The sequence below is a fragment of the Marmota marmota genome, unplaced genomic scaffold (assembly GCF_001458135.2).
Source record: "Marmota marmota marmota unplaced genomic scaffold, marMar, whole genome shotgun sequence".
Taxonomy (NCBI): domain Eukaryota; kingdom Metazoa; phylum Chordata; class Mammalia; order Rodentia; family Sciuridae; genus Marmota; species Marmota marmota.
Window position 1 is genome coordinate 6,276,136 of NW_026000294.1, and position 24,845 is coordinate 6,300,980.

Consider the following 24,845-nt stretch of genomic DNA (forward strand, 5'->3'; position numbering starts at 1 on the left):
AAAAAACAAAGGACAGGAGCTGGGGTTGTGGCTCAGGGGCAGAGCGCTCACCTCACACGTGCGAGACCTTAGGTTCGATCCTCAGCACCACATAAAAATAAATAAGTGAAATAAAGGTATTGTGTCCAACTACAACTAAAAAAATAAATATTAAAAAAAGACAGCCAGCCAAGGGTTACTGGGTTCAGGAGGCAGAGGGATTTGACAGAATTCCATGTGATAATTGGACCTGAAATTCTGGGGTCTCCTCTTACCACTTGCACACAAACCCAAATCATTTGTATGTAGCCATCTCTTGGAACTCGTATTTCTGTCCAATCCCATTTCCCTGAATAAGATCTCCCTCCTTAACTAAACCCTCTCATATACCTCCAATCAAATAGAAAACAAATCTTAGACATTACTTATAGTGCAATATGAATTTGTTGGATGTATTTTTCATTTTCAAATCACTTAGGATTTCAAAGTTTAGTTGACTGCAAGCAGTGCCACACATAGAATTAGACTACTGATGAAATTTCAGTCACTCTGGGGCCTGTGAACAGGAGTGATTTTTGGAGCAATTGAACTTTGCTAAGGGACTTCACTCATTCTCTTGTAGGTCAGAGTCTCTACAAATTAGAAGTCAACAAATTAATTCAGTCTAATAGAGCATATCACTATCAAGTCCATGGTCTATTGCATTGAAAGCAAAGTTTATCCTTCTCTTAGAAGAAGTGAATAATAAATGTCTTGTGAAAAACCATGAGGATATTAATGAAAATGGATTCTCCTTTACCACCAGGGAGGTGGAGTTATTGGAGAAAGTGATTGAAAGTGCTTTCCCATTATGAGATATGGGGCATTTCCTCTTATCACAGCATTATCCATGGGTTTGCTAATTATTTAAGCTTTGTTGTGTAGAAAGCCCTTTCACACACTAAGCTCTTGTAATCGGAAGCTCACAGGTGCCCCAACTCTAACACTGTCCATTTACATAGGCTGAGCAGGCAGGAGTTAACAGTACAATTGATGAAGATTGCATAGGCCAGCAAAGTTGATTTCTTCTCCCTGGGCCCACCAGAAAGGAAAACACCCCCATACTGGAGTGAGCAGACTCACCCTAAAGGTCACCCCCAACCTCTGAGTCTTGTGGAGGGGACCCAAAATAAACACAGCCTGGGAGATCAAAGACCAGAGAGCCCCACTGGCTCCAGGGAAATTCAAGTCAATACCATAGCAGGGGGAGGAATTGCTTCACTCACCCTCGAATCTCCAAACTTAGGCAGCAGGAAGGGGGAATCCCACGTGACTTGGGCAGAAATAGGGAAGGAAGGGAAATGTGCGGTGGGACTAGGAGTTCAAGTCAGAGATATAGATAAGGAAGGGAAGTGAGCAGACACAGACACTGGCAGCCACCAGGAGTTCAAGTCTCCTTGGCAGTTGGAGGCTGGAAGAAAGGATAGAAATGGCCCTGACTGTGATGGGGATCTTGCTGGGTCTGCTGCTTCTGGGCCACCTAACGGTGGTCACCTATGGTAAGGCAGCAAGTGGGTGCCTGGTGCCACCATGGGCCCAGGCAAACGACTGGGGGGTTGGTGTTGAATGCTTACTGAAGAAAGCCTATTCCTGCTGGGACAGGTGAGTGTTCTCAGCTAATGCTGCAAGTTTCCCAATTTTGGGCAAAGGAAGGGAGAGAGTAGAAGCCTGGTGAAAAAGCCAGAAGCCAAGTTTTGGTACAATTTGATAAGGATTCCCTCTTGGAAAACATCTGCATGATTTTCTAATGCTTGTATATCCAGACATCCATCAAAAGACTCCCAATATGGCCCAAATCCCCCATCTGCTCTCTTTCACCTATAATTCATCAATTAGACCTAATCTCTATGCTTCTAGGCTTTACTCCTTGTTTGCTATGCAGCCTCTGAAGAAGGAATGATGTCTAAAAAGTAGGTGAGACCTTTGAAGTAGGCTATATCACTATTCATCGTTGGAAACAAGTGCTCAGCATTGTCTGTTGACATACTTCTGTTGCCTGGGAGTTTATTACTTCTCCAGACCATCTTGTCTATCCAGGAGCCACTCCAAATGTTACTTGTGTGGAACTAAATCTGCCTCCCTGTGGCTTCCCTCCAAAAGCCCCTTCTGGAAATCACATAAAACATGTATGCTTCCTTTTCCCTGTGAAATCTCTTTAAAGGTCTTAAGAAATATACTATGTCCTCTTAACTCTTTTTTTTTTCTCCAAGTTAAACAGCCTTAGCTTCTTCACCTAGTCTTTATAGGACTTGGTTTCTTACTACCTCTTAGGCTAACTAACTTCCCTGTAGACATGGCCCAGTTTGTCTGGACTTTTGCAAAAGAAGCTGAACTATCCCATAGTGGCATTCTTTCTGTGGATCTTTCTCTGCGCTCCTTTACAACCTGAAAAGTGAGATGAATTTTGAGGAAACTAAGCCTGGGTAATAGCTAAGTGAGATTCAAGATAGGGTAAAGGGGTTCTTGCTGAACCCCTGCTTGTTTCATCTCCCTAGAGGGAGAGGCTAGATGTGTGTTAGTTTGATGTCATATGTGCAGTCAGAAACCCAGCTTTCTTTAACTAACTTAGATTAGGTTACCATGTCTTGGGACTCTGGGACTCATCAACCTATAAAATCTAAAAGTTTTAAAAGACCCTGAATTAAGTCAGCTCTGAGGGAAAAGAATTTTCCCTAGGCCACAGATCATTAGTGATAAAGTTAGTGCTCCTGCTCCTGAGTTCTTTCTATAACTAAAATATTTTTATTCTGAAGTAAATTTTAGAGTATACCTCTCTGCCTCCTCTTAATTTGCTGGTTTAAGCTAAGATTTATTGAGGTAGGGTGGCAACATGGAGAAACGTTGTATAAATGTTAAATTTAAATCGTGTGTGTGTGTGTGTGTGTGTGTGTGTGTGTTTGTGAATTCTTGGGTGAGGGAAGCAGAGAGAGAGAGTAAGCATGTGAGCATTCCTATGTGTCTTGTTTTTTCCCTAGTCTGTAAACATCTCCAGCTCTGGCAGCAAGCCTTCCATTATGTGTATAAGTTCTTACACTAGAGCTGTGGTTCAGGATACACCACATAGCCAATAAAGCACACACACCACCTCCTTGCACCTCAGTGACCCTAGCCCATCTGTACAGTGAGCAGATTGACTTGGTTGGTCTCAAAAGGGGCTGCCAGCTGGATAGTTCTGTGGGATTGTGACTTCAATGCTATAAAACCTCTAGGGGCCTTAATTAACTTTCAGTCTCTTCCTCCAGGCTAAGACACATGTTGAAACAATCATAATAAAATGATGTTTTCACATTTTATAAACATTTTACACACTTCATAAACACTTTATAAACATTTTATAAACATCTGTTATCGAAGCTAATCCACTATCCAGAATGTAGCTCAGGAGAGGGAGACAGGCCAGGCACAGGAGGTGTTGAGACACACAGGAATGGGAAATCTCACTCTCTGTGATGATGGGAGGAAGAGGATTCTGAAAGGGACCCAGAATGTGCCTGAAAAGGGGGCCTACACCCAACAAATCAAACCTTTCCTTTCTTCCGGACCATTGCACTCTGCTTTTCCAAGTCCAGTGTCCCCGCTTTCTTAAGATAAAATCTCCTTCAAAAAATGTGTCCAGCCCTGGTCTTTCTCCTAAAGGAAACAAACATTTAAAGGAAATACAATTTCCCTGAGAGAGGAGAACAGGCGCTGTGATTATGGGAAAGGTTTTTTAGAAAGCAGCTAACACATGGGGGCATTTTTTTCAGGCAGTCGGAGGGATTCTATCTAGCAGTAGGATAACATCCTTGAAAGCATGTTAGGTAGATCCAGGTAAGGTATCATTGCTTTCAGTTGTGGTGGTGCTTTAATAAGTTAAGAAAGCAAGCAAGAAATGTACCATGTGAAAGCCTATATTCTAGGCCTCCAATCCCATCTGTGTCTTGCTATCTATGTGAAATTGCACCTCTCTCTCTCTCTCTCTCTCTCTCTCTCCCCATGCCCATAGGTACCCTTGAAGAAATGTGATTAAGTGATTTCTAAAATTCCAGAAGTCTCCAAATTTCATCCTGCCTGATACCTCAATCCCTTTTGTACCAAGTAGCTCACCATTTGGTGGTTTTAAGGTATCCATAGGGGCAGAACATTTCACCAGGAGGTGGAACTTTCCTGAAATGGATTTTTCCTATTCAATATTCCAGGAATGTTAGAAGTATTGCTTAATTTGGCCAACATTTCACATTGGTTGCCAAGCCAGTCCTGTTATTAGAGGCACATGCTACTGTGTTCTGTCTGGCTGCCTTAAAACCCACAGATGGCCTCATACTGGTCCATAGCTCAGTGGAGCCTATCAGGCTGGGGAGAGTGGCTCCTTACCTTGTCATATGATAACTTCTCTTTCAGGACCATATTAAAGATGCTAGTAATCTAATCAAATGAATTTGTTTATGTAGGGGAAGACATTGTTGAGAACTGTTATGGTGCAAATAAAATCAAAGCAAATATGATAAATTTCACTTGGGGCATAGGAGAAGACTGTATTCATCCAGCACCTACTAAACGTGAGCTATGATAGGTGCTTTCACGTGTATGAGCTCATATAATCGTAACAATAACCTTCCATGTAATATATGTTATGATATTCATTTTATTGATAATTGCCTAAAGTTCAGACAGATTCAGTCATTTATCCAAGGTCACACAGAGAAAAGGTAAGACAGACCTTGTATCTAGATGTTGTCTACCTTATGCAGTCTTTCTATCTTCCTGATCTCACTAGGTTCTCCTGCTAGGTGTTTTTCTAGGATCTCTGGGCACCATATAGATAGTTGGAAGGTGTAACTCAATGTTATTGTGGTTATCTTCACTCTGGACAAAAGGGAACATGGAGAATAGTAGAATGTCCTCTTGTGATGCTCTCTATATACTATCCACTCACTATGCTACTAATGAAAGCAGGAGGAAGTAAAGGACATAAGAACACGGAGGAGAAGAAACAAGAAAAGAAGGAACAGAAGTAAGGTGGAGTAGTGAATGGAAGGAGGAAAGAAGGAAGGAGGGAGAGTGGAAGAAAAAGTTAAATACAGGGGGAAACAACTGTGCCATTTTGGAAAGCATAATTACCAACTGTCCCTCACCCCCATTCTGGCATGGAGGATTCAAGCCTGACCTACTTTCGGAAGTTAATTTCAACATTGTAAGATTGGGACTGGGTGGCTGTGTTCTTGACAAACCAGAGTGGGCTATGTGAGTATCTCTAACAAATTCTCAGCGAGAAATGCAAGCCAGGCATTGCATTTCCCTTAAGGTCAGAGGAAATACATGCATATGCATAGACAAAGGCATTTTCAGCAGCTCCAGATATCCTCACAGAAGAATTCTGCACTGCTGCCCAGGAGGGAAGTGTGAGAATGCTTTTCAATGGGAAAAAAGAGAGAGAGAGAGAGATTGGGGAGGGTTAAAGGAAGATTAATGGGTAAGAGTTCATTAAACCAAGAAGCTCAAATGTTTTTTGCATGTGGTTAAAAATATGTGTGGGAAAGTGTGTCCAAGGTGATCATAAGCTGTACTTTATGCACATGGAAGCATGAACCATCAATAGCACAGTGAAAGTCACCACCTGGTGAAAGTTCACCACCAGCTAGCACATGTATCTATTTAATTTCTGTTCCCATTACTGTCTTTTAGCACTTGAGTAGGGTAGAAAGAAACCTTAAAGAATAATTCTGTCCAAGACCCAAACAGAGCTTAGAACTTCCTCAGATAGCTTAATTCATCCATAGAAAGCTCTGATTTTAAAGTTCATTGCTAGGGCAAACTAAAATCTGTCCCTTTTGTATTTTCATCTGTAAGGGTCAGTTCTGCACCCTGCCATGTCTGAAACTCTCCAGGGAGTTAGTAGTGGATCTAGCAACATGGAATTAATGTTTGTTTATCTTTTCTACTCAAGGCCTTTATCTTGGCCAAAATATTCTATTCTTCTAAGAGTCCCTGGTGGGGTCACAGGCCAAAGGCTTAACTTTAGTATTCCCATTGATAGAAACCCTGGTGCTTGACAGTAAAATTTTAGAAGCTGGAAATCATAACCCCACCCTATCCAAAAGGTATAATATTCTGTCTGCTTGACTAGAACCTGGGGATCCTGGGCTAAATAAAACAATATTGTTTAATAATAGCTCACACTCAGAAACCACATGTCCTAGGAGAGATATAAAAATATTGTCTAAATATAACCCTTTTCTGCTGGCCTCAGTTGAATAGAACACAAAATCCTCAAAATGTGAGCTTATGGATGGAAAATTCTAATGGGAAGACAATGCCTATTTCAATGTCCCCATCCTTTTCCCTCTGGTTTCCCTCCTTAGTCCACTATGGAACATTACCCCTTTGTTCCTACCACCATTCCTAGCACAGTCAGTGCCAGGATTTTACTCAGACCCTTTTTCTCTCCAGACCAAGTATGGACAAATCTTTGCCCCCTCAGGATGGAATTTTCCAATGAATCTTGATTATAACTAAGAGAAACCAAAAAGGAAATAAACAAAGAAAAAAAAGAGAGAATTCAGGGAAAAAAATAAGTCAGACTTACAAAGTACAGGTTTCAAACTTAACAGTAACTGATGATTTTGTTAAACAGGAATGCACATCCAGGCCTGTTCCATATACTAATTCCACCCTCAGAATTCCCTATAGCTTACTTTCTTCCTCCTATCCAGAGAAGAACTCAGGGTTGGGACCCCAATCAGTGAGTCTTTCTTCTGAGGAAGCAAGGGGGCCTTTCCTTGCCAAGACCTGAAACCCCCACATTTCTCCAGGCACATATTTACACAAAATGAAATAGTCCAGACCCAACTGCTCATTTTTGCTCCAACATCTCTTGGAAAATGTTACAAGAAAAAAATTGTTTTCATGGATATGCAGACTATCAGAGTTGGTAGAATCCATAGAGATCATTCTATCCAAACTCTCCACATTATAGATGAAGAAAATTAGTCCTTTATGGTGAGAGTTACTTACTCAGGGTCAGATACTAAGGGTCACTAGCAAAGCAGTGACATGAAAAGGACTTGAAACTCTTAAAAGCTAACAACAATGTTAAGGATTTTCTTCTGAAGACTGATTCTGATTGATAGGGAAGCTGGCAGAGAACAAAAGGGCACAGGAAACAAAAAAAGTGTGATGGAAGGAAACTTAAGGAATGTTTCTTAGAAACACCTTGAGGCTTACTACTGCCATCATAGCTCCCAGGTGGTTACATCATCTATGTTGTTTGTTTCCTTCCTCTGTTCCCTTTCTTCAGGCCATCCCATACTGGAAGGACCAGAGAGTGTGATAGGGCCATGGAAAGGGGATGTGAATATTCCCTGTACCTATGGTCCCCTGAAAGGCTACACTCAAGTCTTGGTGAAGTGGCTGGTACAACGTGTCTCAAACCCAGTCACCATCTTTCTACGTGACTCCTCTGGAGACCATATTCAGCAGGCCAAGTACCGGCGCCGCCTGAATGTGAGCTATGAGGTTCCAGGGGATGTGTCCCTCCAACTGAATACCCTAGAGATGGATGACCGAGGCCACTACATTTGTGAAGTCACCTGGAACACCCCTGATGGCACCCAAGTGGTACGAGAGAAGATCATTGAAGTCCGTGTCCAGAAATGTGAGTTTCTGTGTTACTGTGTGAGTAGGAAAGTATTGATCAGCAAAGATCCAATAGAGTATTATATTCACAGAAACCTCTGAGAAATTGAAAGACCTTGGTTTATCTGTGCATAGGTTCTATTAAGTTATATGTGCTAATGAGAGAAAAGTGACAGGCACAGGATCCTCAGGATCATCAATTCCATGGTAGAATTTATGAAAATATTGGAAGGGCTCCTGACTTTCAAATCTCTACCTCTTCAAGTGTCCCAGAAATTCTAGCATCCATAAGTTGGTTGCTCTCCTTAAGCAAATCTCCAAATCCTATAAGATATATTCATTTTTGTGAATGAATAAAAAACTCATAAAACTGAATATATCTTATAGGATTTGGAGACTAGAGAGATGCAAGCCCAGAAGTTTTCGAGAAAAGAAAGCAAGGGTCAGCCAACGTAAATTTTCCTGGCTTGACAGTTTTGTAAAAATCTGACCCTAGTAATCCAAAACTATAGATAATCCCAAAACTACTTGAGCTCAAAAATAAAAATAACATTATTTTCTTAAGTCAGTTGAATTTAAACTGCAGATAATTCTACAGATAATATATATTTAATCTTCCAAAGGAAAATATTTTTTATCTTCATTTCTCTTTTTCCTTCTTCTTTTCTAAGCCAGGAGCCCCCGTTAGTTCCATTTGAAGTTATACCCATGTCCTTGTGACCAGCAAGGATAATTTAGCCTTGTGTCCCCATATCCATAAGATTTCCTAGAGCTTCCTTTCTTGTCTTTCCTTTGCAGTTCCTGTCTCCAAGCCTACGGTGACAACTGGCAGCGGTTACGGTTTCACGGTGCCTCAGGGAATGAGGATTAGCCTTCAATGCCAGGCTCGGGGTTCTCCCCCCATCAGTTATATTTGGTACAAGGAACAGACTAATAACCTGGAACCCATCCGAGTAGCAAACTTGAGTACCTTACTCTTCAAGCCTGCGGTGGTGGCTAACTCAGGCTCCTACTTTTGTACCGCTAAGGGCCGGGTAGGCTCTGAGCAGCGCAGTGACATTGTGAAGTTTGTGGTCAAAGGTGAGCAGCCCTCTCTCCTGGTGAGAATCTTAACAGACAACCTTGAACCAAAGATACCTCTGGATTGTTCCTTATGCCAGAGGACAGTTGGGGGAGTGGGGTTCTGGATAGGCAATGGCTGTACAATTACACACACACACACACACACACGTATCACACATATTTGGTACTGGAGACATTAGAGCTAGAGATAATGCCTGTCATTTAAGATAAGAAAGGAAAACTGACATTTACCAGGTACATCATATTTGTCTAAGTTCAAGAACTCAATACACATTTTCTCAATGAGTCCTCACAAGTGTCCCATGAGGTACCTATCGTTACTCTCATTACTCTCATTTTCTCTCTCTCTCTCTCTCTCTCTCTCTCTTTGGTGGTTCTAGGGATCAAACCCAGGGTCTCAAGCATGTTAGGCAAGCACTCCACCAAATAGCTATACCCCAGCCCTGTTGATTAATTGACTACAGTACTGGGAATCCAGGGGTATTCACCACTAAGCTACATTCCCAGCCCTCATTACTCTTACTTTACATAAGAAGAAACTGAGAGCCAAAAAAAAGAATCTACTTGCTCCTGAGCATATAGCAAGGAAGTGCAAATCTGGATTTGTGCTCAGATTTCATGATCTTTCCACTACGTCTGATTGTTTCCCATGGTTGCATCTATATCAGATCCTGGACACCCATTGGAAACAATCAGACGTAGTGGAAAGATCATGAAATCTGAGCACNTAAAAACAGCTGGGATGTAGCTCTTTGGCAAAGCACTCCTGGGTTCAATCTCCAGTAATGCAAAAAAAAAAAAAATAAAAAAAAACATTAAAAAAGACTACAGGCTGGAGTTAAATGAAGAGCTGAAAAAATACATGTTAAATGAATTTTTTTTTGTTTGGCTTTCAACAAACCTTGAAAGGGGAAGACAACAAGGCTTTAATGCCCCAAAATGTATTTGGAACTAGGGGTTTTCAGAAAATCACCCTCAAAGCCACTGAAAATTATTGAACTTTGAGGATAGCTCTGTATAAGGAGAATGAGTGAATTCTCCATCACCACTGAAGTTGTGAAACTGATGTTGTTTATTTTTAATATTTTTTTAGTTGTCAGTAGACTTTGTTTATTTATATGTGGTCCTGCGAATCGAACCCAGTGCCTCACACATGCTAGGCAAGCGCTCCACCACTGAGCTACAACCCCAGCCCACTGATGTTGTTTTGAGACTCCTGTGTTTTCATGGAGGGATTTCCCCCAACCAAAGTTGAATTGTAGTGAGAATATCTGTGCTGATATAATCCTGGTCTGTTGGTTTTGTGGGGAACAAGGTTGGTCTCATTCTGAGAACAATCCATAGATAGTGACTCAGTTCTCTGAAAAACGACAGTCTGGTCAAGGAAAGAGGATAGGCAGGTTATGACCATAAAGTCTAGTTTTGTGAACTTCACAAAGAGACAAATTAAATATTCTTGGCTTGGGCTAGGACTGTGGCTCAGTGGTAGCACACTTGCCTTGCATGTGTGAGGCACTGGGTTCGATTCTCAGCACCACATATAAATAAATAAATTAAAGATATATCAACAACTAAGAGAAAAATATTTTTTTAAAAAAAAAATATTGCCTTTATGTGGTCTGTTAGTTCCTAGACCATCTGGGCAAGAACTTGCTCACTGCCAACCACCCTGTTTATTCCTTATCACAGTCAAAGCTTTTCATAACAATGCTGTTCGGCAGTGCTTGCCATTGCCCCCCTATTGACAGATAAGGAAATTGAGGGTCTGAGAAGTTCCTCTCAGCTTTCCACACTTCCCTGCCTTCTGAGCTAAGCTACTCTCACAGATCTCCCAACATTTCACACTTCCACCTCACTCTCTGTGTTAATCCACAGTTCTGGAATGGCCCTGTAGGTTCATGCCTTTGCTCTTAGACTGCTGAGCTCAGCTGATAAAACAAAGTACAGATATGCATTGACCATACTTGAGTTATATGCTGTGTAACATCCATTGCCTTTACCGATACTGTTTGTCAATTCATGTGCTGTCTTATTTCTTATAACATCAATTCTGAACATTTCTACCTTATTTCAGTTCTCCAGTCCTGCTTCAAGAAAATGAGGCCACCTTATTCTCCTTATTCTTCTTGGAGAATATCTATATCCTCTTCACTTGTGAATTCTATCACCTACCCACTCCTCTCTGCCTTGACATTTCCCTACTCATTTTCTTTTGGATCAGAGATATGATTTGCCCTCCTCCATATTGTAGCTGTTGTAAATAGTACCACAATAAACATGGACATGCAAGTCTTTTTATGTTGATCACACTTCTTTTGGACATATACCCAGAAATGGGAAGACTGGATCATATGGTAGAGCCATTTTCAGTTTTTGAGGGACCTCCATACTGTTCTTAGTAATGGCTGTACTAGTTGACATTCCCACCAATAGTGTATGAAAGTTCCTTTTTCTCCACATTCTTGCAAACAATTTGTTTGCTGATAATGGCCATTCTAACTGGCTGAGATAGAATCTCATTGTAGTTTTGATTAGCATTTTCTTTATTGTTAAGGTACTTGCATTTCTCATATATTTGTTGGCCATTTGTATTTCTTTTTTGGGGGGTACTAGGGATTGAACTCAGGGGCACTCGACCACTGAGCCACATCCCTAGCCCTATTTTGTATTTTATTTTAAGACTGGGTCTCACTGAGTTGCTTGGCACCTCACTTTTGCTGAGGCTGGCTTTGAACTCGTGATCCTGCCTCAGCCTCCCAAGTGGCTAGGATTACAGGAGTGCACCATGGCACCTGGCTTGTATTTCTTTTTGAGGAATGTTTGTTCAGATCATTTGCCTATTTTTAATTGGGTTATTTAGATTTTTGTTATTTTTTGAGTCCTTAATATATTCTGGGTATTAACCCTGTATCAAATTAATACTTGGAAAATATTTTCTGTAGATTGTGTCTTCACTCTGTCAAATATTTTTCCTTTGTTATGCAGAAGCTTTTTAGTTTGATGTATTCCCATTTATCATTTTTTCTTTTGATTCCTGTGCTTTTGCGCTCCTATCCAGAAAATCATGGCTCACATGGATGTCTTGAAGTTTTTCCTCTAGGTTTGTTTCCAGTCATTTCAGAGTTTCAGGTCTTACATTTAGGTGTTCGATCCAATTATTTAGTTGATTTTTGTACAGGGTGAGAGATGTGGGTCTGGTTTTAGACTTTCACATATGGATATCCAGTTTTCCCAGCACCATTATTGAAGGGGCTGTCCTTTCTCCGGTTGGTTGTAGATGTGTGGGTTTGGTACTAAGATATCTATTATGTTCCATTGGACTGTGTTTCTATTTTTGTGCTGGTCCCATGCTTTTTTGATTACTGTAGCTTAGAGTATGAGTTAAAGTTAGACATTGATTGCATATATACCACATTTTCTTTGTCTTTTGTGCTTTCTTTGTCTTTGGCACCTTGCTTTTTCTGAGGCTGGCTTTGAACTTGTGATCCTGCCTCAGCCTCCCAGCCTATTTTTTATTTTATTTAGAGACAGGGTCTCACTGAATTGCTTAACACCTCACTTTTGCTGAGGCTGGCTTTGAACTCAACAATCCTCCTGTCTCAGCCTCCGGCATCCCTGGGATTATGGGTGTACACCAACTCTTCTATTTTTATGTTGATATTTATGTTTTGTATGTCATACATGAGGCTATTGCCTAATCTCAGTTTATGAAGATTTTTGCCTATGTTCTCTTATAAATTTTTTATACTTTTAGCCCTCATGTTTAGACCTTTGATCCACTTTGAGTTAATTTTGGTGTATAGAGTGAGGTTGAGGCCCACTTTCTTTCTTTTAAATGTTCCTGTCCACTTGTCCCACACCTGTAAGCTAAAGAGACCATAGTTTCCCATTAATGGTCTTTGTAGCCTTGTTGAAAATCATTGACTAATGATACATGGATTTATTTTCAGACTCTGTTGTCTAAATTTCTTTCTAAGTATTGTACTATTTGTTTATACATTTGAATGGACAAAGAAAATGTGATATGGATACACAATATAATAATTTTCAACCATGAAAACGCATGAAATCCTGTCATATGCAACATGTGTGAACCTGAAGTTTTGTATTATTTTCATTCTAGTGTACTAGAATAGATTTCTTACTGTAAATTATGGATTGCTCATTGTTCATGTATAGAAATACAACTGATTATTGCACATTGATCTTTTATTCTGCAATGTACTAAATTTATTTATTGTCTTTAATCATGGTTTTGTGGATTTTAAAGCATTTCCTATGTATTCTTATCTGAGAACACAGATAGTTTATTTCTTCCTTCCCACTCTAGAAAACATTTTTTTCTCTAGGGATCAAACCCAGGGTCTCGAGCATTTTAGGCAAGTGCTCTACCATTGAGATGGCCCTAAATAACTTTTTTAAATTGTATAATGTCCCTGGTTGTGTCTCCAATTCACAATTTTGAATAAACATGGCATGAATGGACACACTTGTCATGTTCCTAAACTTACAGGAAAATCATTCAGCTTATTTATTTTCTTTCTTTTTTCTTTTTGATACTGTGATTGAACCCAGGGGCATGTAACACACCACTGAGCCACTTCCCCAGCCCTTTTTATTTTGATTTTGAGACAGGGTCTCACTAAGGTGTTTAGGGCCGTGCTAAGTTACTGAGACTGGCTTTGAACTTTCAATCCTCAGTATCCTGAGTCACTGGGATTATAGGAATGTGCCACGGCAACCAGCTGAAAAGGTAATTAAAAAATTATTTTGTGCCTATGGGAGGCAGGGGAGTAGAAGTTCAGTGTATTAGACAAAGGGGAATAAAGGGAAGGGAGCAGGAATAGGAATAGGAAAGATAGCATGAATTGGACATAGCTTTCCTATGTTCATATATGAATACACCACAAGTGAAATTGCACATAATGTACAAGAACAGGAATGGGATCCTAATTAGAATAAGTTATATTCCATGTATGTATAATACATTAAAATACACTCTACTGCCATGTATATCTGAAAAGAACAAATAAAAATAAAAGGGAAAAATGAAAAGCAAGAGGAAAACAATTGTGATTGGGACTGAGCTGGGGATGTAGCTCAGTGACAGAGCACTTGCCTAGCATGTGTGAGGCACTGGGTTCAATCCTTAGCACCGCATAAAAAACAAAACAAAGAAAGATATGCTGTTCATCTACAACTATAAAAAAAATTAAAAATTGTGCTGGGAACTGAACTATACCACTGACTTATATCCTTATCACCATTAATTATGTGGCTTTTTGTAGATAACCTGTATCATAACAAGGAATTTCCCTTCATTCCTAATTTATCTCAAATGCTTTTTTTCTGTGTCTATTGAAATTATTGTGCACATTGTCCCCTTTTATTCTCGTAATACTCAGTTTTATATATTGAGACAAGCTTGCAAGCATAAAATAAATCCTAAATGGTCATGGTGTATAATACCTTTAATATACTACTGGATTTGATCTGCTACTACTTTTGAGGATTTCTATACATATATTTGAATATTTGGGTCCTAGTGCTTTTTTTCTTTTGTTATATTTGTTTTTGTGTAAGAATAACACCTACCTCATATAATGAGTTGAGACTGTATTACCTCACCAATTAAAAAAAAGTCAAGAAATGGCATTCATTTTAAAAACATTTGGTAGGATTCACTAGTGAAGCCACTTATGCCTGACATTTTCTTTGTGGGTAGTTTTTTGATTAGCAATCCAACATCTTCACTTGTTAGTTGTGTCATTTGAGGTTTTCTTCCTTCTTTAGAAATTACTTTCTCTTATTCATTTCTAATTTACCATCATGATGGTTGGAGAACATGCTTCTTCTTATTTCATATTTACTGAGATGTCTTTTACATCGTAATGTACCAGTCCACTCTGGATAATATTCCATGTGTACTTAAGAATAATGTGTATTCTGCTATTATAGTATGGAATATTCTGTATACTTCTGTTAGGTCTAATTTGTTAATACTGTTGTTCATGTTTTAACTTCCTTGCTGATCTTCTGCTATTTGTTCTATCCATAATTGAAAGTGGGGCATTGAATACTCAAACTATTATTGTTGAATTACCTTTTTCTTCCTTCAATAGAGTCAGGTTTTGCCTCATGAATTTTGAGGCTCTGTTAATAGAAGCATATGTTTACAATTGAATTATCTTTTTAAAAAAAATTAGTTGTAGATGGACACAATACCTTTATTTTATTTATTTGTTTGTTTATTTGTTTATTTTTTGTGTGGTGTTGAGAATTGGACTTAGTGCCTCACACATGCAAAGTGAGTGCTCTACCACTGAACAATAACCACAGCCCTATGCAGTATCTTTTAAATCAGATAAAAACATATTTACAATCCATATTTACCTAGGTACTGGTTCTTTTATATGTCTTTGGGTTGGTTTAATTTACTATCTAATGTCCTTATATTTAAGTTTGAAGAATGCCATTAATATTTCTTATCAGCCAGATCTCCAGCAATAAACTCTTAGTTATTGTTTATCTAAGAAATGTCTTAATTTCTGCTTCATTTTTGTTTCATATTTTATTTTTGTTTTGTTTTCTTTGAGTTGGGGGTCTCACTATGTTGCCCAGGTTGACCGTAAGCTCACGGGCTGAAGCAAAATTCCTGCCACAGCCTCTAGAATATTTGGGACTACAAGTGTGTACCACTGTGTCCAGCTTTCTCCTTATTTTTTAAAGAGTAATTTTACTGAACATAGAATTTTTGTTTCAGCACTTTGAATATATAATTCCTCTGTCTTCCGGCCTCCATTGTTTGCGATGAGAAATGAGCCATTAATCTTATTCATAATCCCTTATTGTTTTGATCTTACTGCTCTCAATAGTCTCTCTTTGACTTTTTATTATGATGTGCCTAGGTTATATGTTTTTTATGAATCTTATTTGAAGTTCATTGAGCTTATTGGATTGATTGATTATTCTTTTTCATCAAATTGAAATACGTCTGACATATTTCTTCAAATATTATCTCTGCCCTCATTTCCTTCCCTTTCTAGGACTCCCATTGCATATATGTTGATATACTATATGGTGTCCCACATGACTCTGAGGTTTTGTTCATTTTTAAATTCATTTTCCTCTCTATGCTACTAACTGGATAATTTAAATTTCCATATATTAAAGTTTTCTGATGCTTTATTCTGCTTGCTAAATTGGCTCTATTGAATTTTTCTCCCCTATAGTGAAGTTTTTCTTTTAATTATTGTGCTTTTCAACTCCAGGATTTCTATTGGTTCCTCTTTATAACATTAGTCCCTTTATTGATCTTCTGCATTAAGTTTGAATTATTATCATTCATTCTTTTAGTTATTTAGATTTTCCTTCAACTTTAGACATATTTGAATTGTTTTGTCACCTGGGTGCATTGGCACATGCTCGTATTCCCAGAAACTTCAGAGGCTGAGGCAGGAGGGTAATAAATTCAAGGCCGTGGCCTTGGCTACTTAGCAAGACCCTCAGCAACTTAGTATAGACCTTGTTTAAAAATAAGAATAAAAAGGACTGGGAATGTAGTTCAATGCAAAGGCACCACTGGGTTCAATACCTAGTACCAAAAAAATTGTTTTATCTAATAATTTCAGTATCTGTGCTTCTTTAGGGATATTTCTATTGATTGATTTCTCTTCACATATTTATGTGATACATTTTCCAGTTTCTTTATGTCTCATACTTTTTGTGGTTGAGAACTAGATTTTAGAATAATAAATCATGGCAACATTAGAATCCAATTCTCTTTTTCCCTAGAGCTTTTGGTGACAGTGCTTGTTGTGATATTATTTTGTTTTGTTTGTTTAGTGACTTTCTTGAATTAAACTCTGTATTCTTTGCCACCAATGGCCACCAAAATATATAGTTAGTTAGCTTAACTTTCAGCTAATGATTAGCTATAGATTTTCTTAAGTGTGTGAAACCAATAAATCTCCTAATCTTTACCAAATAACTCTGGTGCCTATGAAGCTATATCTTCAACACTCAGCCAGTTTACAACTGTGCCATAATCTTTACTTTTTTGTTTATATAAAGCCTCCAGGCTAGCCAGAGGCGGGAGTTCATGGCCTATTTCCTGAGGGGACACACAGCCTTATCAATCTGTACAGCCTTCCAGACTCCTAGGAATGTGTCAAAGCTTTTCAAACTCTCTATGGATATCTAATTCTTCAGCTTTTCCTTTTAAGATTCTTAGTTAGTCTCTTGTTTCCCCAAACTGTTACCCATTGCCTCAGACTTCTTCATAACACATATTTTCCCATCTTTGTGAGAGGCTTTTAGCTTTGGGTGATCAATAAAATACACTTTTTGAATCTGGTCTTTCAGGGAACCACCAGAGAGGTCAAATGATGATGAGTGTTGTGAATGAACTCTGTCTTACTCACTGAGGCACCTGGAATGAGTTTTTTTGTTTGTTTGGGTACTGGGGATATTGAACCCAGGGATGCTTAACCACTGAGCAACATGCCCAGCCCTTTTTTATATTTTATTTTGAGACAGGGTCTTGCTTAGTTACTTAGGGCCTCGCTTTGAACTTGCAATCCTCCTGCCTCAGCCTCCTGAGCCGCTGAGATTACAGGCATACACCACCACGCCCAGCTAAAGTTTTATTTTCTGTTTTGTTTTTGTTTTGGTGGTGCTGGGGATTGAACCCAGGACCTTCAGCATGGTAGATGAGCATTCTACTACTGAGCCAAATCTCCAGTCCCAATGATTTTTAGTTTCTGACTACCTCCAAGCTGGGAAAGGGGTGATGGGACCACAGTAAGTGAAAATGCCACAAAAGTTACCGCTCTTACCAAAATGGTCATGTTTTTCTTTCTTAGATGCTTTCTGAGTTACTACAAATTTGGATAATTTCAAAATTTCAGGAAAAAAATGATATGTCAAAAATTTCCAATTATCTTATTGTTTTGATGAAGAGGTGAATTTTGGAAGATAATTTGTCTACCATTTTCACTGAAATCATCCAATACCACCTTTGTGAGATTTCCAAAGTTCCTCTCAAGAGGACAAATCACAAAATTTCAGTTAAAAATTACCAAAAGATAGAATATATTTTCTTGTTTTAAAATTTGTTTATTTTTTTAAATACATGACAACAGTGGAATGCATTACAATCTTTATTACACATATATAGCCCAATTTTTTGTATCTCTGTATATAAAGTATAAGATAGAATATATTTTCTTATCCAAGTTTACAGACCCTCTGAACTTTACTCCCAGACTCCTTCAAGGTCTATGAACTTTGATTTAAGAACCCTGCCCTAGACTGATATGTGAAGGATAAACACAACACAGGACTTATCAGGATCATGACGGAAGTATTGAGAGGTTCAAGTATAGACCCAACTGGCCTTGATTACTTCCTAATTTTCCTAGGGCATTTAGCTATTTACTTAAAGGGTATCAGGCCCTTGATTGAGCTCCCTTTTCCTTTCAGACTCCTCCAAGCCACTCAAGACCAAGACTGAGGCACCTACAACCATTCAAATTCCCTTGGAAGGTAAGTTTTAGTAGAGTTCTATGGGAGTAGGAGAGTTCCAAAATGGTATCTTGGAAATCAAGACAGAAACCCCAATGCCATTGAATGAGGAACAAGAGGCCATTAGGTTATTCAATGAGAGCATAATAGAAAACGATTAGAACCAAAAGAAAGGTAACAAGGAGTTAAGGATGGTGAAGAAGTAGAATCATGAATGTATAATCTTTTTTTGTAAAGACTTCGAAGCAAAAGAGAATACTGTGATTTGTGTTTTGCTCCTAGTTTGACTTACTCTGTGTATATTACATCCCCTATATGCACCTTCTTTCAACTGACCACCCCTAAGAGTAAGAAACAAAGATGCCTTACCAATAGTACTAGTGGTACTAGTGGTTCATGGCCAGCCACTCTTGAAAACCTAGTAAAAATTCCCCTAGACTAACCTCAACATTTTCAGAGGTCTCTTACCTCACAGCTACTGGCTGCAAGAGAGGCCCCCTGACTCTGATTCCCTATTGTCATAGAGACATCTATAATGAACTCATCCAGGAACTGGACCACTGAAGCGAGTGACTATTTGGGGGACACAATTGCTGGGCCAGGTAAGAGCAATGTCAAGACTTCTATCCTTCCTTCTTGATGCTAAGCTTTGTTTCCAAGACTTTCTACTATATAACTGTCCTGTGGCATTTAACTCTATAAACCATTAAATATCCTGTAGATGAGTAGGGTAGTTTTCATAGAGAGGAAGAGATATGTGCAGGGATGAGCAAAGTCAAACTGAGGTGAAAGGGGGAAGTGACAAATGTATTCTTAGCTAGTTTCTTATTTCCATAGCAATAAACTTCCCAAACACTCTGAACAAAAATAGGAATATGGCCACAACCTCAGGCAGCCTTCCTAGGGAAATGGACATTGGGTCAGGTAAGGATAATAGCAGTACCCCGTACCCTGTTATTTGAGCTATCAACCAGACCTTTCCCCGGCAGCTTGCAGCTAATTTTTTTCCTCTATAGTCTCAAGGATTCCCAGGTCAGGGTCTCAGAGATTGAAATCCCAAAGAGAAGATTTTTGTTGCACCTTTAACTGATAGTCAGCTGGTATGCACTGATACGACTGTGCTTACTTTTAAAATAATGAATTGCTTTCACATCACTTGATAGTTAGCAGCTTCCCTTAAACCATGAGCTCCCCATTATAATTTGGACTACCATATCCCACCCTCTTGAACTCTCTAGACCACCTCATGGTCCTGCAACAAAATTGTCAATTCCTGGTATACCAAGGGACCTCTAAGACTCCTGATCTGTATCAGATAGCTATTTTAATTAGTTGATGTGAAATAGTTTGATGACACTCACACCTAGTCTTTTCCTTTAGCTCTGTTTCATTGAGGATAGACTTCTGAATGTCTTTTCTACCTCACCCTGTTTGCAGAGCTCCCTAACTGTCTCTGAGCATAATACATAGTTGATTTGTGTGCTACCTTTGTATTGCTAACTTTGCTTCAAAGGTTTCCATACTTCGATGGTTCTTCCACGGAAACATCAATTGGAAGAAGGGAAATTAGAATATGCCTCTTTGTTTGGGATGATGAGAAGTTAACTCTGGGAGAAGTACAAGTTCTCAGATATTGGATCCATACTCTACATCATCTATTAAGGTTTTTATTGCTTGATTCTAATCAAGGAGGTGTATTTCTTTGATCTGCACCAGCTTATAGCTTGGGCACTCTCACTCCTAACCAGAACCTTGGAAAACCACATATAAAAGATTTCTAGGACAGAATATCATGGAATCTAGGAAAAAGAAAGCCAGTAACAGCAACAAATCTCAAAGGAAGGAATTCCTTTCCATATCCCTTTCTATCTCTTGATCTAGTCCCTAGATTAAGAATATTATAGCTAAAAGTGTATTAGACATCATCCAAATATTTCACTTAACTTATGGGGAAACTAAGGTCTAGTAACAGTCAAGGATTTGACCAAGGTCACTGTTTTCATTTTTTATTGCTGCTGTAAAACATATCCCAAACCTAGTATCTTAAAACAATATAAATGTATTATCTTACAATTCTAGAGATAAGAAGTCTGACACTGTTATTAGTGAGTTATAATCAAGGACTCAGTAGGATTGCATTTCTTCTGAAAACTTTGGGAAATAATTTATTTCCTTATTCATTCCACTTTATGGAAGCTGCCCACATGGCTCATCTCTCCTTTTCTCCATTTTCAAAACTATCAGTGTAGCATCCTCAACTCTTCCTCTGACTCTGACATCTTATGTTTCCTCCCTCCACTTTTAAATGATCCTTATGATTACATTGAGCCCACCCAGAGAATCAAGGATAATGTCCCCTTCTTAACACCAGCTATTTATCAACCTTAATTCTTTCTGTAACCTTAATTCCTCTTTGTAATATAAACTAATATACCCACAGGTTCTGGGAATTCAGATATAAACATCTTCAGAGAACCATTATTCTACCTTACCACTGCAAGTATGTAACAGAACCAGGACTAGAAGCTTAGTACAGTGGATTCTTTCAGCATATTGGATGTGTACCCCAGGTGGCACAGGGGATATATGTTTTGAGAAAGAAGGAAGAAGAGAATTTAGAAAAGAGTATTATGAGGGAAAGAACATTTGTGACTAGAAGTAACTAATCAGAATCTCATTAAGGTAGCATTTTGATGAAGCTAGGAAGTCCAGGTACTACTTTTTGTTTCCTTCTAAGAGAAGATAAACACTTCTTTCCTTGATCCCATGGTAAGTATGGGGGGTCTGGCTCAAATGCCCAGGCTAATCAGCCATCAACCAGTGGGTCTGGAAGAATTTGTTTATACCTGGTGTATAAGACCTTTCCCAAATCTTTCTCATGGCACTGGAGTTTTGTCTCCTTGACTAACTAAGAAAGTAAAGAGAAGAAGGAAAGTGGAAAAGAAAGAAAAATCCTGGTTTAATCTAGACCTATTCCTTACAGTTTTTTTGCCTTATTTTTCAACCTTATATCACTTGGTCTTGTCTTGCATCCTAGGAAGGGGTCTTCCTATCTTTGCCATCATCCTCATCATCTCCTTGTGCTGTGTGGTGGTTATCACCATGGTTTATATCATGCTTTGCCGGAAGACATCCCAACAAGGTGAATGACTTGATTTTGGGGTGGTTTTTATTTATTCTTTCTTTCTGGTAATATACTTAACCTCTGTGTCAGACACTGTGTCAGGCATTTCAGTGAACCCCCAACCTACTATTGGAATGAGGGTAGAGGTGCAGATAGACATATGTTCATGCAAACAATAACATAAGAATTAAGGAAATTAATGCAGAAATATTTGGCATCTCCTTGTAATATGTCACCTCATAAGGATGCAAAGGAATTTCCCTCAAGTTGCTTATAATTTATATAGGAAATTCAATGTTGAAACATTAAATTTACCAATAACAAAACATAGAAATAAAAATTATGGACTCAAAACCTGGAAAAGACAATAGTACAATGGTCTTGAGAAGAGGAGAGTCATTTAGGGCTCGAGTAATTAGCAAAGTCTTTCAGATAGCAAAACTTGGACCAGTCCTCGGAGAATGCAAATATCATGTAAGGAGTTCAAATGTAAAACTCAAAAAGACAACTGAGTGTGAGGTCATCAATAAAGAGAATTGGAGCAATAGGGAAACAAGGAAAAATAAAAGTTCAAAGTCTAATTAAAGAAGGCTTTGAATACCAGTCTAAATGATTTGGACTTTCTTTACTAAAAGCTTTTTAGAAGTACTAAAAGTCGTCTAAGTTTTTGAGCAGAGAAGTGGCATGAGAAAGTACAGTTGTCAGAGTCATTTCACAACAATGGGCCAGCTGAGAAGGACAAAGAGAATTACAATATTTGTTTATAAGAAAAACCTAGGTAGAACTTAATGCCTGCTGTATTATGGACCTGACCCAATATTCATTAGGATTAGTTTCTCTCTTTCTCTGCATTATCCTGTACTTACAAACAGCCTGCTTTCTATCCTGCATCTCTTTAAACAAAAAGAAGGGAGACCTGAATATCTCATTCTCTGGATCTCAAGTGTACTGGTCTTGGCCAGTAAGCATGGCTGTGACCCTTGAGGATAAACATGGGAGTGGAGATACCTCAAATCCCAAGAGCCACAACCCAAGGAACACTAAAAGGAAAGTATTCATCATAGTCTTGATGAGGCTGGGCATAAATAGTAACCACATTAGCCTGTTTCTTTCTCAAAATGTTGCATGGCTCTTCAGTGCTAAGGGGATAGAAGTCAAAATGTAAAATTATATTCAAGACCCTCTGTGATATGCCTCTAGCCTGTCTTTTCAACATGCACCATTCCCTTTTACCTATCCTCATGACCAGGCACTGAAGTCAAACAAATAGGCCGTAATCTTCATACCTTTATGCTTTTTCCCCTTCTTTGTTTGCCTTCCCAGAATGCCTGTTTTCTACCTCTCTATAAGGGAGACATCCTCAATGTATCAATTCAATTTAAAATATAGTTACTGACACCTACTGTGTGCCAGATTCTGGGAGTATAAAATAAAAAAAGACACAACCCCTATGGTGCTGAGTGCCCATGCCAATGGGGGAAGTAGGACATGGAAATGTTAAGGCTTTACTGAAAGGCAGAAGGCTCTAGTCTTACCCTGTTTGTTTACTTATTTGTTGTTTTTGAATGCATGCATTCCCAGTTGTTCCCCTGAAAATTATAAGCACGTAGAGGGTAGTATCAAGAGATATCCATCTTTGTACCAAGCTAAGCCTTTGAGCCTGTGTGGAATATAGGGAAATTTCCCTCCACAGACACTAGGGGGCAATGGTTACCTATTCTAGGGCCTTTCTAGGGTATGGGATGGGGGTGAGTGCACTTGGGAGTGGCTTGGGTCATAGTCCCTGACATCAAACTAATCCAGCCCCTTCTTCCTGGGCTGTGGCCCAGAAGTCAAGTTTCCCACAAGGACTCTGAGATTCTTGGGTGGAGAGCCTGTCGAGTCCCAATGATCTTCCCCCACCCACACCAAGCAACAACTCCAGTCCAATATCCTGAGTCAGAGATGCCAAATAGAACAGTGATCAAGCATGTTTCCCCTTCCTTTATCTGACAAATCTGCATCCTTGTGCTTCAATGTATCTCCCCAATACCTCCCCTAGTTGGAAATCTGAAACATAGAAATCCCCCTCTGTTCCCTTCCCTCATTTTTTGACTGGTATCCAGAGTCCATGCTTGACTCTTGTTACTTGTCCATAGAAATTTCTGACCTGATTCCTCCTTCTTTTCTAGAGCATGTCTATGAAGTGAGCAGGTAAGATAGCATCTCCTTTTACATCCTATAACCTCTTCCCTGTCCTCAGTTCTGTTGGTCATTGACAGGCAATATGGATGAAGGTGGGATGTGTGCCAAAGATAGAGCTAGTCTTAACACCAATGTCCTTCAGTGACAGGACACACCTTTATATCCTCTCTGAGGCACCTTCTGAGGTTCTGCCCTAGCTCACTGAAAGCACAAGATGATTTAGACCTACCAGCCTTCTGCTCCTAGAATTCTTAGGTGGCAAGAGCCTCAGAGTCAGTTGGTAAGAACTTAGGCAGATGGGTGAGAAACCAGGGTGTAAGCTCCAAGTCACTTCTCATGGAAGGTGGACTCTTGGACTTTAGGATGCCTTCCAGTGAGGCCAGTGACTCTGGAGAAACCATGAGAGTGGCCATCTACACCAGTGGCTGTTCCAGTGATGAGCCAGCTCCCCGGGCTCTGGACAACAACTACTCTGACGATCCCTGCCTGGGCCAGGAGTACCAGATCATCGCCCAGATCAATGGTGACTATGCCCGCTTGCTGCACACAGTTCCCCTGGATTATGAGATTCTGGGCACTGAGGTTAAGAGTGTCTGCTAACAATCCCCTACTAGGTCAAATTCTGTTGACGTAATTAACTATTCAGTATTCAGTCCCTGCCTTCTGCATGCCCCCCTTCTCTGCTACCTCTCTTCCTGGATAGTCCAAAGTGTCTTTCCTGCCAATGTTGCGGCTCCTGAGAGTGACTGGTTTGCCTAAGAATTAGCCATATGCATCTCAAGAACGCTAGCTGTTGAGTTTGGCCCTGAGCCCTTCTAGTATCTCTGCCTGGGTTTTCCATTGCTCTTCTCCAAACACCAGTGAAACGCCAGCACTAGGACTTGGTCATCATGTCTCCAGATACCACCAGAAGACCAAAGGAGGCCCAACACTGACAGCTCGGAGAAGGAGTTGCATCCAGGATCACTGCCCTTTCTCCAGGGATAGACAGCTTTTAATTGAGATTGTCATGTCACAGGCTGGGGTTCAGTTCTGCTCTTGCCCTGTGAGTCTAGTGCTTTGGTATTCCTTTGGTGCTCAATAAATATAATCATGATAGCGACCTCAGTTGTGTTGTTCTCTCAAGGTATGGTACTAACTAACAAGAGTGATCAAAATGGTTGGGGCCTGGCCTCTGGGATTACAGGTTACAACTTTGTATTTTTGATCTTCCCTCCCATCATGCCACTCCTATTTTACTCCACAGATAGCCCCAGCTGGGGCACAGTGAATCTTTGGTTAAACAGGACTCTACTGG

The 24,845-nt window shown here is 39.5% G+C and overlaps 1 protein-coding gene across 4 annotated transcripts; it reads left to right on the plus strand.

The window, feature by feature from the left end:
- The first annotated feature begins 1,341 nt into the window (after positions 1-1,341).
- Positions 1,342-24,648, plus strand: Vsig4 (V-set and immunoglobulin domain containing 4). Of its 4 annotated transcripts, none has more exons than XM_015501655.2 (9): positions 1,342-1,517; positions 7,295-7,651; positions 8,431-8,712; positions 18,199-18,261; positions 18,765-18,842; positions 21,278-21,382; positions 23,536-23,557; positions 23,911-24,071; positions 24,410-24,648. In XM_015501655.2, exons 1-9 carry the CDS (start codon positions 1,448-1,450, stop codon positions 24,424-24,426), a joined length of 1,155 nt encoding a protein of 384 aa, XP_015357141.1. In that variant the 5' UTR covers positions 1,342-1,447; the 3' UTR covers positions 24,427-24,648. The 4 variants fall into 4 exon arrangements, with proteins under 4 accessions (XP_015357141.1, XP_048653211.1, XP_015357140.1 ...); XM_048797254.1 differs by having other exon boundaries at positions 24,449-24,648; XM_015501654.2 differs by having other exon boundaries at positions 23,911-24,648.
- Positions 24,649-24,845: the final 197 nt, after the last annotated feature.

What these genes read in the sequence shown, in the direction of transcription:
- Vsig4 (XM_015501654.2), top strand. Translation starts at nt 1,448, where the DNA reads ATGGCCCTGACTGTGATGGGGATCTTGCTGGGTCTGCTGCTTCTGGGC. An exon ending in CCTAACGGTGGTCACCTATG is followed by an intron (nt 1,518 to 7,294) that starts GTAAGGCAGCAA and finishes CCCTTTCTTCAG; the next exon opens with GCCATCCCATACTGGAAGGA. An exon ending in CCGGAAGACATCCCAACAAG is followed by an intron (nt 21,383 to 23,535) that starts GTGAATGACTTG and finishes CTTCTTTTCTAG; the next exon opens with AGCATGTCTATGAAGTGAGC.